Source organism: Nomascus leucogenys, chromosome 9 (genome assembly GCF_006542625.1).
Source record: "Nomascus leucogenys isolate Asia chromosome 9, Asia_NLE_v1, whole genome shotgun sequence".
Taxonomy (NCBI): Eukaryota; Metazoa; Chordata; class Mammalia; order Primates; family Hylobatidae; genus Nomascus; species Nomascus leucogenys.
Genome location: NC_044389.1, coordinates 11,486,117 through 11,503,277, shown reverse-complemented (window position 1 = coordinate 11,503,277; position 17,161 = coordinate 11,486,117). Strand labels below are relative to the sequence as shown.

At 45.4% G+C, this 17,161-nt stretch overlaps 3 protein-coding genes across 3 annotated transcripts in view; 2 read left to right on the top strand and 1 right to left on the bottom strand.

Annotated features, from left to right (window-relative positions):
• The window catches only part of LNX2 (ligand of numb-protein X 2), a 75,645-nt gene extending 66,437 nt beyond the window's left edge, over window positions 1-9,208 (bottom strand). Inside the window, exon 1 of the mRNA XM_003270209.3 lies at window positions 9,006-9,208. The gene's annotated coding sequence lies outside the window, so the exon portion shown is untranslated. The remainder of the gene's footprint in view (window positions 1-9,005) is intronic.
• Window positions 9,209-10,304: 1,096 nt separating this feature from the next.
• POLR1D (RNA polymerase I and III subunit D) lies at window positions 10,305-12,075 on the top strand. The gene is made up of 2 exons (XM_004088924.3): window positions 10,305-10,637; window positions 11,500-12,075. Exons 1-2 carry the CDS (start codon window positions 10,612-10,614, stop codon window positions 11,873-11,875), a joined length of 402 nt encoding a protein of 133 aa, XP_004088972.1. The 5' UTR covers window positions 10,305-10,611; the 3' UTR covers window positions 11,876-12,075.
• The window catches only part of LOC100587525 (protein POLR1D), a 45,405-nt gene continuing 38,803 nt past the window's right edge, over window positions 10,560-17,161 (top strand). The window contains exon 1 of the mRNA XM_012502044.2: window positions 10,560-10,637. Coding sequence (XP_012357498.1) covers window positions 10,612-10,637 — 26 coding nt within the window. The 5' untranslated portion in view covers window positions 10,560-10,611. The remainder of the gene's footprint in view (window positions 10,638-17,161) is intronic.

The window sequence follows — 17,161 nt, the reverse complement described above, 5'->3', positions numbered from 1 at the left end:
AAAAGAAGGGAGTTAACTGATAAAGCCGCTCCTGAAGGAGACTTGAAGAGATAACAGGCACATTTGGAAAAACAGATCTGAGACTTACGTAGGTAAAGTTCGGAAAGGGAGAGACAGAAAAGTCCTAGAGAAATCACGCAGATCATCTCATTTCCTCCATGAAATAACCAGATTATCTGCAGACTATATAGAAAAGGTAGAGTTGGATAAAAGGGTTTGTAATGATGAGGTTTTGGAATAAATCATGAGTGATGAAGAACAAAACCCTCACTGGAGCTAACAAGACCCATATGATCAGGCCATGGCCTACCTCCCTGGCCTCAGCCCCTGCCATGGTCCCAGCTCTCTCTCATCTACCTCCTCCCCCTCCCTCAAAGTGCTATCCACCTCTGACTGCCTCCTCTGAGGGTTTACCTGTGTAACATCTACTCAGCCAGATATCTGTTTAAGGACAACTTCTTCGGGAAGTCTTCAGTGATCCCCCACTCTGCAGAGACTAGGGCAGTTCCTCTTCTCATAACCCAAACACCCTATGCCAGCACCATCCAACAGAAAGATCACTTGAGCCACATGTGTCATTTCAAATGTACCAGTAGCTATGTTTAAAAAATAAAAAGAAACAAGTGAATGAATGATTATCATTTTGAGACAGAGTCTCACTCTTGCTGCCCAGGCTGGAGTGCAGTGGCACAATCACAGCTCACTGCAACCTCAACCTCCTGGGCTCAGGTGATCCTCCCACCTTAGCCTCCCCAGTAGCTGGGGTCACGGGCACATGCCACCACACCTGGCTAATTTTTTATAGAGACAGGTTTCGTCACGTTGCCCAGGCTAGGCTCAAAATCCTAAGCTTGAGCGATTCTGCTGCCTTGGCCTCCCAAAGTGAGCCACCATGCCTGGTTGAATTATTTTTAATATTTTATTTAACCCAATATATCCAGAATATTATCTTCAATCGCCTCTAGATTGTAAACTCCATGAGGATACCACAGCATTCTTAGCTCAGTGTCAGAGCACTCAGTAGGGGCTAAAAAAACGTTTACAAATTGACTGAGGGGTATGGGGGCAGGGGGTTGAGGGACATTTCCCTGCCATTTAATTGGTGATACCAAAGCAATGTGGAGACAGAAGCAGAGTTAATCTGAACAGGGGCGTTATCTGGCAGGTACAACACAAAAGACAAGTCCGAGGGAGGCAAAGGTGCCAGTGGGAAGCATATTCCAGGTGTTTAACCATGGGCTTCCAAACTGGATAGAGACGCTCTGCAAGGCCAAAAGGTGTCCCTGCAGCAGGGAGGGGAGGGTGAGGTGGAATAGAAGGACTGGCACACTGTTGCTGTGAGGAGGCGGGGGCACTCTAATAGAAAGTGTGGGTGTTGAGAGAGCTGGAAAGATAGGAGAAGAGACGGAGGTCCAACTACAGGATATGTAAGTTTTAAGATTTCTAACGTGGAAAATTTAGGGAAACGACAAGGTGCCAAATGAATGTTAAGATACAGTGGAAGCAGGCCAGGCGTGGTGGCTCATGCCTGTAATCCCAGCACTCTGGGAGGCCGAGACACACAAATCACCTGAGGTAAGGAGTTCGACACCAGGCCAACACGATGAAACACCATCTCTACTAAAAATACAAAAATTATCTGGGTGTGGTGGCGGGTGCTTGTAATCCCAGCTACTCGGGAGGCTGAGGCAGGAGAATCGCTTGAACCTGGGAGGTGGAGGTTGCCGTGAGCCGAGATTGCACCACTGCACTCCAGCCTGGGTGACAGAGTGAGACACAGTCTCAAAAAATAAAAAAATAAAAAAATAAAAAAATAAAATAAATAAAAATACAGGCGAAGTTTGAAGCAAAGGTCACCCGGCTGCAAATGATTAACTCCTCGAATGAATGTCTTTTAAGATTTTAAATACTACAAGGGCAGAGACAATCTTTTGTGTGCCACCCAAGCCCAGCACTTCTTAGGTAGTTGTTAAATACAACTAAACTGAAAGTCAAAATTCAAATGTTAAAAATCACATAGAAGTAAAACTGCCTTTGCAAAAATTATATCAGTGAAAAAATTATAGCAGTGGGTAGATCTTAGCCAATTCTCCTCTTGCCTTTAGCTTTCGAGCTGCCCTTAATTATTCCTGGGCTTAAACCAAGCTAATTTTGGGAGACATTTAGTTTAAAGTTTAAACAGTAACAGCTCTTCCCCAAAATTCAACCACCTTTGTAAAGCTAATGAAGGACCACCAAGCTAGGCAACAGAGGAACCTGAATTCAGCCAAGGTGTAGACATAAACAATTGCCAGCCACTATTCCAGAGGTCACAGGATATGCAACTTCCCCAATTACTCCTGCAGATAACATCACTACTGGAGAACCTAAGATTGGCCTTTTGAGATATCTGTTCAGGTTTTTCGGTTGGACCCACTGACCACTCCTGTGGCCTCACGCGGAAGCCACTCAGAGCATAGGAGGACCACTTCCCACACCCCTATGATTGTGCCCCCAACCAATCAGCAGCAAGCACCCATTGCCTAGCCACTCCCACCCCTTCCCCCAGACTACCTTTGAAAATAGACCCCAAATGCTCAGGTAGGCTGATCTGGGTAATAATAAAATTCCAGTCTTCTGTTCAGCAAGATCTATGTGTGTAAAAACTCTTTCTCTATTGCAATTCCCCTGCCTTGATAAATTGGCTCTATCTGGGCAGTAGGCAGGAAGAACCCATTGGGCAGTTACAGAAGAAAAAGCCACAATACTAAAATAAGATTTAAGTAAAGGTCTCCAATTTATGGGTTCAGTAATTATTTATTGGTCTAAATTATAAGGGTTCTCATAAACAATTAAGTCTTTAAGATTAGCAGCCAAAATCCCAATGGGGAAGGGGGTGGCAGATATAAATATTTCCCAGACTTACCTTACTTTTATCTGTAAAAAAAGTAATAGCCAACACAGCCTTGGAAACTGAGAGGAAATAAAAACACACTCAGGAGTGTTTTTTTCTATTCTCTTATTCAACACAACAGTCATCAACACAGAATACTTCCATGTCCAAATGTGGGTTTTTCGCCCCCACCCCTGATACACAAAGCAGTGGACACCAGCTGGGTGTCCTCTAGTTCAATTCAATTCTGACCTGGAGACAACCTCAGATCCCAAAGCTGAGGGCTCAGTCTCCAAGACTGCTCCCCTCTCCACCAGACACCACTCGCAAGTGCAGGCCTCAGAAAATTCTAACTGACTGGCCTCAATTTGGGGTTCCCATAACCCCTCTTTGGGTTCAATTAACTTGCTAGAGCAGCTCACAGAACTCAGGGATACACTTACTTAGGCTTACCAGTTTATTATAAAAGATATTACAAAGGACACAGATGAAGAGATGCACAGGGCGAGGTATGGGGAAGGCGTGCGGAGCTTCCATGCCCTCCCTGGGGCGAGTTACCCTCCAGGAACCTCCATGTGATCAGCTATCCAGAAGCTCTCTGAACCCTGTCCTCTTGGGCCTTTTATGAAGACTTCATAACATAGGTATGGTTGGTTAAATCATTCGCCATTGGTAATCAGCTTACCCTTCAGCTCCTCTGCCCTCCCTGGAGGTTGGTGGTGGGGCTGACAGTCCTAACCCTCTAATCCGGCCTTTCCAGTGACCAGGGCCCATCTTGAAGCTACCTAGGGGCTGCCAGCTGTTCAGTCAACTCATCAGCATACAAAGACACTTAGCACTTTGCAGATTCCAAGGAATTTGAGAGTTGTATGCCAGGATACAGGGATAAAGACCAAATATATATTTCACAACATCACAGAAGCTTTAATATAGCCAAATACATCTTATTTGACACATAAGATATAGGTCCTCGAAACTTGGCTATCAACACTTTTTACACTGGCTCCTATTACATACTTTAGAGCAATTTGTTGTTTAAAATAATTCTAAGATTACTCTTCAAGAAAGAAAAAGTTAAACCCTCATTTGTTTTACATATGAAGGTGGTATGCTTTTAAAGTGGACACACAATGACTGTTTTATAGGATGTTACTTGTCTATTGCCTATTTTCTGCATTTGTTTCTATTCCTCATTTCTCCTGCTCAGCCTAATTTTTTAAGAAAAAATAATTTTTCCTTGCATAATTTCTCCACTGAGGGAAAGTGACTGTCAAAATTATCATTCATAAATCTCCAGGCTGGAAAGATTAAACGTATAAGCTATGCTTGCATCCTATCCTCCACAACAGTTCTGTTCCTATCTTTCCAGCTATCTTTATCAAGACTTCAGAGGCTCTGCCCCGGTGCTTTGCAAATAACCAAGAGAGGACAAATTTATGATGCGGCTATTGTCAGTTTACCTCTGAACAAAGCTTTATCTCTATAAAATAGTTTAATCATAAGCCATCAGTGTTGCAGTTCTTCTATCTTCCTATAAGAACATGAAACACTTCAAGCTTCCTCACTGCATCAATTCTCTTTTGCTTTCCCTCTGACCAATGACTGTTTCAAAGATTTGGAGAAGTCTGTGAGCCAAGCCAGATCAAAGACAATTTGGATCCAATTTGTTCATTAATACATGCTGTCGACAAAAAGTCAAACTCTGCAACATATTTGAAGAGATTTATCGTGAGCCAAATATGAATGACCATGGCCCATGACACAGCCTTCAGGAGGTCCTGAGAACATGTGCCCAAGATGGTGGGGGTACAGCTTGGTTTTATACATTTTAGGGAGGCATGAGATATCAATCAAAAAATTTTAAGAAATACATTGGTTTGGTCCAGAAAGGTGGGACAATTGCAGGGGGTCAGGGGGCGGGGTAGCAGGGAGTGTCATTCCAAGCCATAGGTAAATTTAAACATTTTCTGGTTGACAGTCGGTTGAGTTTGTCTAAAGCCCTGGGATCAACAGAAAGGAATGTCTGGGTTAAGACAAAGGATTGTGGAGACCCAAGTTCTTACTTTCAGAGGAAGCCTTCAGGTAGTAGGCTTCAATAGGTGGTAGTAAAATGTTTCTTATCGGAGTTAAAGTCTATGTTAATATTAATGTCAGAGAGGTATAACAAGTCATGTCCGACCCCCCACTTCCCAATCATGGCCTGAAACTGTCTGTCAGGTTAAATTTTAAAAGACCCCTGGCTGAGGAGGAAGTCCATTCAGATGGCTGGGGAGAGGGGGAACTTAGAGTTTTATTTTTGGTTTACAACACATTAATATTTGTTTAAGTACTTAGGGATTCTGCAGTTAGCAAAATAGATAGGATCCCAGATCTAGGAAGCATACATTCTAAAGGATAGAACCTACAACACCTGCTTCTTTAAAAGCATACTAACTAGAGGACAATTTATTATTGTAATGTCATGAGCACTTGTTTGTTAAAAAATTCCTTTTTTGAGACGGAGTCTAACTCTGTCACCCAGGCTGGAGCGCAGTGGCGCAATCTCAGCTCACTGCAACCTCCACCTCCTGGGTTCAAGCGATTTCTCCTGCCTCAGCCTCCTGAGTAGCTGGGATTACAGGCACCTGCCACCACGCCCAGCTAATTTTTGTATTTTTAGTAGAGACGGGGTTTCACTGTGTTGGCCAGGCTGGTCTTGAACTCCTGACCTCATGATCGCCCGCCTCGGCCTCCCAAAGTGCTGGAATTACAAGTGTGAGCCACTGCACCTGGCCAAAAAATTCCTCTTAATAACTTCTCAGAAGGCTAATACACAAAATAGCCACCTTTTCTGAATCCAACCAAACAAAATGACATTAACCAGATTTTCCTACTGCTTTGTATTTTCTGAGGAAAAGAAACACATGCCAGGAAAGCTAAAAGGGATGTGTTTTGTAAAACTCTCAGGCCCTCCTACAGGGTCAATTTAGGTAGGCCTGCCCCAATCTTCTAATTCTACATGCAAGATACATATATATTACTTTTTCAAACAACACTGCTTCCTAAATAGAAGAGAACCTATGAAATGAGACCTGTGATTCTTTTTTAAAAACCTAGATGCATTTGGATAGAGGAAGGTGGGCCTGTGAATTCTAGTCCTGCAAGCAGAAAGGAAAGTTAAATAGTTCCTCATAATACAATTTAAAGATATTGGGTGGCAATCGGAAAGGAAAGAAAGACGGGAAGAAGGCCAAAGAGCCAACCAGATTACAAGAGCCTGGAGTCCTCCTTTCTTTGATGGTGGCCAAAATGTATTTTAAGGATAGAAATGCCTAATATTCAATGTCAACACTTCTGATATCGCTCCACTGTGAACCCCTTCACCCTCCCCTTCCTCTAAATCTCTCATAAAGCTCACCATACCCATAAAGGCTTTCTGTGAACTCTTTTTTTTTTTCTTTTCTATTCTTTCGTAGCTCCTGTGAGACACAACTATCCAACAACTGCATCATGGATCTCTCGACCATCCATTTAGCACCTCCTTAGATTAGTCCAAAACTGAACTTATCTTCCCTTCTACACCTCTACCATCAATTGTTTTTAACTGCTCCTTCTCATATCCTCCAACATTCCACTAGCTCATTAATGTCATCATCTAAAGGAACAACTAATATTTACTGAGCACTTGGAATGTGCTAGGTACCCTGCCAAAGGCATTACATGAGTAATTCCCCAAACCCTACTAAACAGGTACGACAATCATTTCCCAAATGTTAGGAAATCAAAGTTCTGTCAGGATAGTTATTCTAAGGGTAAGTAATAGAATTAGAATTTGACCCGTTTTAATTCCCCAGCCAGCTTACCCAGTATATGTCAATCAATGCCTGAAGTCAAACAACCCAGGATTCATCCTTCCCTCCTTAAGCCTATCCAGTCATTTACCTAGTCCAGCCTCCTAGTCATACCTCTTAAACACCACGTCGTTTCTCCTTCCACTGCCAGCACACTAGCATTTACTAAGTCCTTACTATGTGGCAATCACTATTCTAAGTAATATACATGTTTTTTCAAGTTCTATCCCCCAAACTCTGAGACGACAAACCTAAGGAACAAAGAGGTTTCAGTGTATGACAGAGCCTGATTCCACCCCAGGTAATCTGAATAGAGAATCCCTGAGCACTTAACCCCTCCATTATAACAGCCTCCAACTTAGTCTCCATACTGCCCATCTGGAAGCCCACCACCTCCAGACGCTGCAGATATCTTTCTGGAATGCTTACCCGTTATCACGACATTCTCCTGCTTAAAATTAGCAGCTCAGTATCACTGACTGGATAAACTCCAAATTTCTTAATCTGGTATAAAAAATCCTTCATTTTTCTGTTCAAGTCAATTCAGTAAGTATTTTAGTGCCCAATGTAAGCAAGAAAAGGTGCCAAGTGCTCTGAAATGAATAATACATGTCCCTGACTACTACTTCCACCTCGGACACTGGGTCCTTCGGCCAGACAAGCCCATATGCAAAGCTCATAATACAACAGTCCAAAGATACATGCATTTATTTTTAAGTGGCCTGCGTGCTACGTGCCTACAATGTACGAGATCCTAAACCAATCTGAAGACTAAGTGCCTATGAAACACCTATTCTTACAGGTCTCCAGGCAGAAATGCTCCCTAAGTTCAAATTACTTCAGGATAACTGGTGGGATAAAGGCATGGATCAGTTTCCAAATGAGAAAACTGGGCAAGAAGCAACCCCTGCCATCAATGGCTGGCATGCAGTAGGTACTTTATCAGTGGCTAATGAATAAATAATGAAAAAATTTCAAAGTTGATGAGAAGACGAGAGAAACAAGATATATGGGGAATGTAACACACAAGTGGGCCGAATTAAAAGTAATGTTATTCTACTTTGGTTCTCATTTGGCCTACTTTTACCCCATGGGAAAACTCACATGTGGGACTTGGACAAGCTAAAAAGCCAAAACTTTGTTATTCATGGCTCAACAAAGCTTTGATAAGCCAAAAAGGATACCAGATTCCCGCTTCCTTCTTTACCTGCCAAAGTCCATTTTCTAAAGAGGTGTGGGGGTGGGAATCAAATCTAGCAAAGTAAATAAAATTGACCTACTGAGATCCAACTTCATTAGTGCTGCATCGAAGTACATGCAAAAGAAATATCAAAATCTGTCCTGGGAAGAAGGCCAATTTACAAGTAAGTACTATTGCCGCAAGAATGTGAAATTCTTAAAGGCAGTTCCAATAAGCTGGAGCTCACAAGTGTTCCTCCTCCTGCACCGCCACCGCTTTTCACTCAACTTTGTTTCTGATTTCTGTGATTTTAAAAAGCATAATATACACAGCAAAGCCCATGCATAAGTGTACTTTAGCTCCTGGCATAAACGAACGTCTGGATTTATAAACTTAACGTAAACTGAAATACTAGAAGAAACACTACATGAGTCAAAAGTCCTTGTCTAAAACGTGGCATAAAGCTTTGAAAAGCGAGTGATGTATTTCCTGAATGATGCTTTGTGTGCGACTGCTTCCAAATCAAGATTCATATTTTTAAATTACCCCCTGGAAGATGTCAAATCTCTCTCCCACCCTCTCCAGCCTAAAGAGAAAGGTGAGAATTCACAGGTAACAGGCTGGGGCGGAGGGAATGATCTCTCCCCATCCCTTTCCAGAGGAACAAAACCCGATAAAGGCAGCTAGTGCCACTCTCATTGCCGACACCACACACACACACACACACACACACACACACACACACACAGGAAATTTAAACACTCACCCCACCTCTCCCTTCCTTTAAGAAGCAAACGACGCCAAGATCTGCACCACGGTGGCCGGAACCAGCAAATGCTAACAGCCGGAGGCCGCCCGCCTCCCGGGCGCCTGCAGGCGGCGGGCACCGGGCGCCGACTCTCCCTCCTGGACCAGCCCCACACCCGAGTCCACGCCAACCCCGCAGCCTGGGCGAAAGAAGACAGCCGCGAAGGGACAAGGCTCCGGGGCGAGCTGTGGCGCCGCTCCGGCCGCCTCCCGGGGCGCGTCGCTGCCCCACACCCAGCTGACGCCCGCACCTGAGGCGGCTGCCCGCAGCCGGCGAGAGGGCGCGCAGCGAGGCGGGCAGGGCAAAGTTACTCACTGGGAAAGCGCGGCTGCCCGGGCCGCGCACCGGCTCCTGGCGCCGCTGCTCGGCACCAGCTCCCGCTCTCCGCTGCCCGCTGAGGGAGCGGAGAGCCTGTCCGGCTCCGCTCCGCCAAGAATCGCCGCCGCCGCCGCCGCGGATTTCCTGGCAAGAAGCAAACTCCGGCCAAGACTTCACTTCTCAACCGCCCCTGCTGCCTTCCCGGGGGCAGCGCCAAGGCCGAGCAGCCCAACCCGCACCCGGGCCAATCGGAGGTAGTACAGGGCGGGAGATGGGCGGACCAGAGGGCGGCTTCACCTATCCGAGAGCTCGGGAGGCGGGCCAGAAGGGACCCGTCACTCCTGGGTTAGAGTGAGACCACTCCGCCCTCGCCGCCCGCCTCCCCCACCCGCCCCGGGCTGTCCCCGCCGCCCGCCTGATTCCCCTGCTGGAGACCCGCTGGCTAGGTGTCTGCGCGCACCCCCGGCCGCCGCCAGGAGTGGCACAGCTGGGGAAGGAGTGAACATCCAGAGGAATCGCGGGGCGGGGTGGGGGGAGGCCAGGAGAACAGGTGGCGCAGGGAAGCAGAAACGTAGTTGCGCTGGACAGCTGGAGTGGGGAAGGGTCGGGGCCGGCGGCGAGGGGACAAGAAGGGCCGATTCGAGAGGAAGCGCACCTGAGGGAGCGCGGCGAAGGCCGGGACGCAGGGAGCTGGGCGGAGAGCGAGCCTGGGCGGCGAAAGGTTGCCGAGGCGGGGGCTGGGCGCCTGGGAACAAAGGTGAGGGCGGGTTCCGCAGGTGAGGAGGTTTGAGGAGCCACTGGGGAGAAAGGGAAAAGGAAGACTACAGCCGGAGAGGACGCGCTCTGGGGGTAGAAGGAATCCTAGGACGGAAAGGATAAGGTGGGAAACAGTTTTCTCCCAAACTCTCACTCCCCCAAAAGGGAAAGACATTTCTTTCTTGCCCTTTTTTGACCCAGTTGAAAATGCAACTGCAAGCTCCCCGGTGAGACAAATACTGCCTTCAACCTTCGTATTCTGTGGTGACTCATCTCGCACGTGACCCCCTCCCTCTTCAAGGTGTGTTGACCGACTAAAGTCTAAGCCTGTCGTCCCACAAAAGGCCCGGGAGGGCCGGGGTCCCAGGAAGGGCCATCCTGGGTCAGCACCGCCCCAGTGGGGGAGTCGGGCCGCTTTCAGACTTGCCACTGGGAAGGGAAGTGATTTGGGGGCGGCAGGTAAGGCACCGCCCCTTTGCCATCACCTGCACAAAAGTACCAGAGTTCAGCCGGGGCGCCCGCAGGCCTGTCTGGGCCTCGGGGTAAGGCGGCGCTGGCCACGCCCCCTGCCCCTCCCGCCGCGAGTGGCCTCGTGTGGTCGCCCAGGTGAGCCGCGGGGCTGCGAGCCACCGCCCACCCCGCGTCGGGGCGGGGCCTGGGGGCGGAGCCTCATGCCCCGCCCCGCGGCTGGGCCCTGCCGCGCCGCTGCGGCTCCTCCTCCCTCCTTCCGTCCTCCGCGCCTTCCGTCGGTCGGTCCTTCCTTCCTGCTTCGCCTCCGCGCCTCGCGCTATGGGACAGAGCCCCCGATCCGCCAGCACCACCTGAGGATCCGGAAACCGCCCCAGCGATGGAAGAGGATCAGGAGCTGGAGAGGTAACGGCCGAGGAGGAAGCGGGCGGAGCGGGCCGCGCCCAAGGGGAGCGGGTGGCCGAGGGGCACGCTGCCCGGCCTGGCAGCCGGGGCCTGACTCGGGTCGCAGAGAAGCATGGAGAGAGAAGTGGGGAGGAGACATGAATGTGTTTCAGTTGAGAGGCTGAGAGGTACACTAGCTATCAAGGAGGGAAGACAAGTTGGGAGACCAGAGTTAAGTATCCGAACTGCCCACCCCCGTTAGAACAGCAGCGTGTAAAATCACGCCCCGGGCCTCTGCTCCCTGAGGACGGTACTGGTGCCTCTGTCCCTGTAACTACGGCTCACCTTCCTTCTATGTGCAGACTGCTCCTAAAGCCACTCTGTGCGCTGAGCTCTTTTTCTCCCTCCTGCTTGACTCCTGGACCTTCCATTCTCCTAGTTTCCTTCTCTTGCAAAATGGAAGCCGTCGTTGGGCCTGCACATTGGTCATCCGTATCCTCTATTTTTCTGCTAGAGCAATCGGGATTTCTATGCCTTTCAACCCCCTTTTCATCCTCTAGCAGGACAAGTCCTATTCTAATCCTATCCCTTGCTTGTGACTCTACCAAAAAATATTTTTGCAAACACTTAAGTTTGTGTTTTTCTTAGAAAACTCCCCTTGTGGCCAGTGTGGATGGTCAAATGGAGCAGGAAAAAACTGGAGGCAATAAATTAAATATTTATTGATAGAGTTTGTGGAGGCAGGAAAATGAGAGGTGAATAATTCTATGTAGCTGGAGTAGATTAATAATAATGTGTTGCAATGTGATATAGTAAATGAAAAAAAGCTAGTTACAAAACAATATTCAGTATGATCTCATTTTTATAAAAAATATGTGTGTAGAAAAATATCTGGATTGAAGACCTCAATGGCTGAAGGCGAGAGGAAGACAGCCCTGGAAATGGTCCAGGCAGCTGGAACAGATAGACACTGTGTGACATTTGTATTGCACGAGGAAGACCATACCCTAGGAAATTCTCTACGTTACATGATCATGAAGAACCCGGAAGTGGAATTTTGTGGTTACACTACGACCCATCCTTCAGAGAGCAAAATTAATTTACGCATTCAGACTCGAGGTACCCTTCCAGCTGTTGAGCCATTTCAGAGAGGCCTGAATGAGCTCATGAATGTCTGCCAACATGTGCTTGACAAGTTTGAGGCCAGCATAAAGGACTATAAGGATCAAAAAGCAAGCAGAAATGAATCCACATTCTAGTCCCTTATGCAGTATACAAGGAGAACTGTCCTGTAGGATATTCTCTTCCTGATGGTGCAGAACCCAGAATTAGAAGTTTGTGGTTACAGCATACTCTGTCCTTCAGAAAGGCCTGATTCTAGCTGTTGACCCCTTGCAGCTGTTGGAATCTCTGCAAGAACCTCTGTATTCTTCTAATAAATTCCCTCTTATTTAAACTAGTTTGACTGGTTTCTGTTCCATGCAACCAAATGGTTCTTGAGGATGATTTTTTTTCTTTTAATTAAGCCAGCATTGAAAATAAGGAAACTGAGAATATCAGAGGCGTAGACGAGAACTGTGATCATGGGAGTTAAAAAGGAGTATGTATCCATGTCTGTAGTTGGAGTGGTGGGGGTAAGGGAAGAGACAAAAACCATGACCCCAGTTAGATTGTGGTTAGTTTAGGAGTATGTATCCATGTCTGTAGTTGGAGTGGTGGGGGTAAGGGAAGAGACAAAAACCATGACCCCAGTTAGATTGTGGTTAGTTTAAAAACAAGGAAAGAAGATTGGGGTGGGGACTTGGCTTCTTGCTAAACTTTTTGGCTTTTAAAGAATTGCATCATTTGCTGTGATTGGTGGACTGGGCAAGGGTGGGAATAATTTGAAAGAAGTGTGAGAATTCTGGTTTTACATGAGAGTTTTAGGGAGTAAGTCTCCATCTTTGAGGCATTTACAGGAAAGATACTAGTTTACTGCTTGAATTTTGGGATATACTTAGTCATGATCTAAGTAAGGTAAGATGTTTTGATTATATTACAGAAGGAGAAAATTGGGATGACTAGATAAGATTTTCACTCCTTAAGTAGGTATAGTCCTTAAGTAGGTATAGCCTAGGGTAGTAGAGAAGAAGCCCTATTTGAGAGAAGGTAAAGCCAAGGAGAAGGAAAATTCCATGTAGGGGAAATGACTGTTTTGGAAAACACATATCCCACCCGCCAGTGCTGTGTGCTTTCAGGCCTTGTTTATGCTATCCCCTCTTCCTGGGCCAGTCTTACTCCTGTCATACTCAAGTCAAAGCTTATGTGTCAGGCCCCTCAGCCTAGCTTGGGTACTTCTTTGTGCTTTCATTACACCCTGTGTTTCCTGGCCTTACCATTTACTATGCTATTGGTAGTGCTTATCTTGTTTACCCACTATACCAACTTGGAGGTCAACATGATTCTGGTACCTGGAACACCTGACAGGTAGTGGACACTTAATAAATACTGTATGAATTCATGTAAGTAGTTATGGCATGCAGCTTTTCAGTCACTCAAACCTGACTCTTATACTAGCCTGCCATAGAACCTACATTTCCTACACTCAGTCAACTTCTTTAAAGATATTTCCGAATTTTTGAGCACTAGTATGTTCCAGGCCTTGGGGATAGATATATAGCTATAGTGGATGAAACAGAGTAAGTCCTGCTCTCATAAAGCATGTGTTGTAAGAGCCCCTTAAAAAAAAAAATTGTGAGGCTCGGCATGGTGGCTCACACCTGGGAAGCCAAGGTGGGAGGATCACTTGAGCCCAGGAGTTTGAGACAAGCCTGGGCAACATAGGGAGTCCCTGCCTCTACAAAAAAATAAAAAAGCTAGCCAGGCATGGTGACACATGCCTGTAGTCCCAGCTACTTGGGAAGCTGAGGTGAGAGGATATCTTGAACCTAGGAGGTTGAGGCTGCCATGAGTCATGATCACACCACTGCACTCCAGCCTGGGTGACAGAGCAAGACCTTGTCTCAAAAAAATATATAAAATTAAAAACTTGTAATTCTGTAAAAGCAGCAAATGTAGGGTCAAGATAGAAAACATGAGAAAGGAATCTACTTTAGGCACGGAAGTTAGGAAAGGTGTTCTAGAGATTACAGGAAGGGAGAGAGCTGGCTGTGCAAAGAGAGAAAATGCATTCTGAGGGTATAGCATGTGCAAAGGTCCTAAAGCAGAAAACTGGTGTCATGAGGAACTGAAGATATTGAACGAAGATTTGCATGGTTTTGTAGCACAGTAGACAAGGAGAAGGGCCTGTCCTCTGGAGTCCATGGGAGGAAGAGTTGGGGTAGTAGGGATTTTGGATTTTAGGTACAGTGGGAATGACATCTTCATTACTTTTACAGAGTGGGGGGAGATGAATTATAGGGAGGCTGGAGTAGAAGCAGAGAGAGACACTATAAAGAGTTGAAGTGGCCTGGAAGGGTAAGAAGCTAGTGATGGAGAAGAGAAGGTAGGTTTGAGGTATATTTTAGAATTGAATTGGCACGGAATTGGTACACTTCAGGAATTGTGGAAGATGAAGAATCAAAGATGACTACTGCCTAGCTTTGGGGCCAATTACTGAAATTGGGAAGCTTAAAATGGAAAATAGATTGAGAGGTGGAAAAGATGATAGGAGTCAAAAGTTTCATTTGTGAACATTGTAAGCAGTGGCTGTGTGAGTTGGAGATCGTGGAAGAGATCTAAGCTGGAGACAAATTTTGTGAGTCCTTGCCATAAAGGTGACATAAATTGATAAAAAAAAAAAAAAAAAAAAAAAATAGAGGGTGACAAAGAAGTGGGCCCAGAACAAAGCCCTAGGCAACTTCAGTATTTAAAGTTTGGGTCAAAGAAGAGTTAAAGATAAGAGTATTTGTAAGTTTGGGTCAATGTGATGGTAGGAAAGTGCAAAAATAAGGTGTGGAAGCCAAGGGTTTCAAATAGGGAATAGAAAAATGTCACCTGGAGTTAACATGGAGGTCACTAGGCAGTAGCAGCATTAGTTTACGGCCTAAGAAGAGTAAACATTACCAGCCATTATACAGAGGAATGGCTGAGTTTGGTTTTCCAATAAAACAATCACATGAAAACGTTGGAAGAGGTGAGTTTAGGCGGGAGCAGGGATGTCATAGGGCAAGGATACAGAATATTCTCTTATGGTGATAGTAAGAAATTCTGGAAAGTCAATGTTTGTTTAAGGGCATTAGCCTTTGAAGATAAAAGGAAACTCAAAAAGGATATGGAAAAGGATTAAAAACTTTTTTCCTCTCCCAAAACTTTGCCTGTGGGGATAGTAAATAGAATTACTTACATGGAGTTTAATTCCTCTGAACCGAGGCCTGTCAGGAGATGAAAACAAAGTTTAATTAGTGGACATCAAGGTATAGACTGATGATAGTAGATGAAGTACAGTGGGAAACACACCCAGAGGTGACTGCTGACCACATCACGACTTCATTGCTCCTCAAAGAATTTAGACTGATCACGTAGCATGCAGTCTTGAATGTCTTTAGGGTGACCATAAACTCACAGGTTCATACAAAACACCTGCAGAAGGCAGCTGGGTGGAGGGAAGAAACTGAGAACGGGGCAGGCAGGTTAACCAAGAGTCTTGTATATGTGAAAGGAATCTGCATAAAGTCTGTAGGGACCTGAGGGAAAGCTGAGTTGGTCCAAAAAGGACCAGGGAGATGAATGTGAATCTTACACATCCTGTGAAAAGTTAATCCGCATCTGATTTGCACTCCAGTAGCATTTCATTCTTAATAAACTCATGCCAGTGATTCAAGATCAGAACTTATCTTCAGCTGTAAAGTACTGTGACTTTTATAAAGCCGATTATTAAATAATATATACCAAAGGCTTCTAATATATAGTAATTCTGAGTACGTGCTGGTACTTTCTATTTTCGAAGTACTTTACAAGCTAATTGATTATAAATTGCATATAGCTGTAACATCTAAGTACTCTAATTAGTTGACATAATGCACAGGTTCACACAGAATCTCGAGAGATGGAAAGGTATCTGCAAAGTGGTCTCTTCAGTACTGACCCAGAATGTTTTGCATCTCAAGAGATAGGAAAGCATATCAAGTGCCATGGCCTACACTCCCCACCCTTCCTTTAGTTTCCCTTAAACACAGATTTTAGATGGTCTCCAGATCACTAGACAAAAGTCATCTTTTTGGTTAGCGTAATTTAGAGTCATTCTTTGTAACAACCTTTAAACTGGGCTCTTAGGAAATTTACCCAAGTCTACCCATCTGCTTTCAAGTACTTATTAAGACCCCCAAACCCAGCCTTTTTTTGCTCAAATTCTTAATGTTGCTATTTTCTTTTCCTGCTTTATAAACTATCCTGGCACAGTTACTGTGTGGGTCTGGGTTTTTTTTTTTTTCTCATGATGAAATTCTTCTCAAACTTGAATTATTGGATCTCTAATTATTTAACTATACAGTAAGTATGTACCTAATAGTAGCACAGTCCTGAGAAATAGTGGAAATAAGAGACTATGAGTCTGTCCTGAAAACCCTTCTGTGGTTTTGGAGAAGGCAGACAAGAGCTGTACACATGAAAAAGAAAACCAATTGTATTGACAATGAAGTGCCCGAATGTGCAGTGTAGAGTATTATGTGATGAATTCAGAATGGGATGGGTGAAAGGCACTGCTGAAACATTGATTCTTTCATGAGCACCCATTCTGGCGGCCAGTGAAGATGACAAATAAGAATTGGCGGCTTATTATTAATTACAGGAATAAATTGTTTCCTTTTTTCCAGTGTAAGAGAGCTGTTAAAGATTCTTGAGGTAGAACTGCCGTACAGTTTTAGTTGGTTGTTTGTGTGTGTGTGTGTGTGTGTGTGTGTGTGTGTGTGTCCCATGCCTGTGTGCAGAATGGGTGAGTGGAACGAAACTGGAAGACAGCAGTGAGCTGGGGACATTTGTAATAGTCCAGGTATAATGTAAGGAGGGCATACTTGTAGGAGAGGAGATAAAAGGATGGATAAAAAAATGCTTAAACAAAAAAAAGTAACTTGGAGACAGATTCTATAGAGGGGTAATAGAAGAGTTGTAGATGACCCCAAAGGCCCCATATCCAGGTTCATTTACCCCTTTGTTTATCCTACCATTCCCTCACAACCAAAAACCAGTAAGGCAGGATTTATCATTTCTTCTCTCCAGCCAATCCTTACTAATGGGAGTTAGTGGGTGCAACCACCCTTACCTCCTTCCCCGACCCATATCAGAAGAATTCATGTCTTTTACAAGGATATGAATCCAGGGCTACAGATGTGAAAACTGAGAGTTGAGGAGAGGAGATCAGGGCAGTGAACAGCCTGACTCTTGCAGTCTGCACTCACCAAGCTGCTTGCTTTACAGGGAAAGTTTTCATTAATTCGTTCCGTAAATATTGAGCACATACTATATGGAGGCACAGTTTAGGGGCCAGGATACGGCAGTGAACAAGTTGGCCCACATTCCGTTTATTTTCTGATGGCAGAGTTAGACAATAAAGAAACATGCAAACAAAT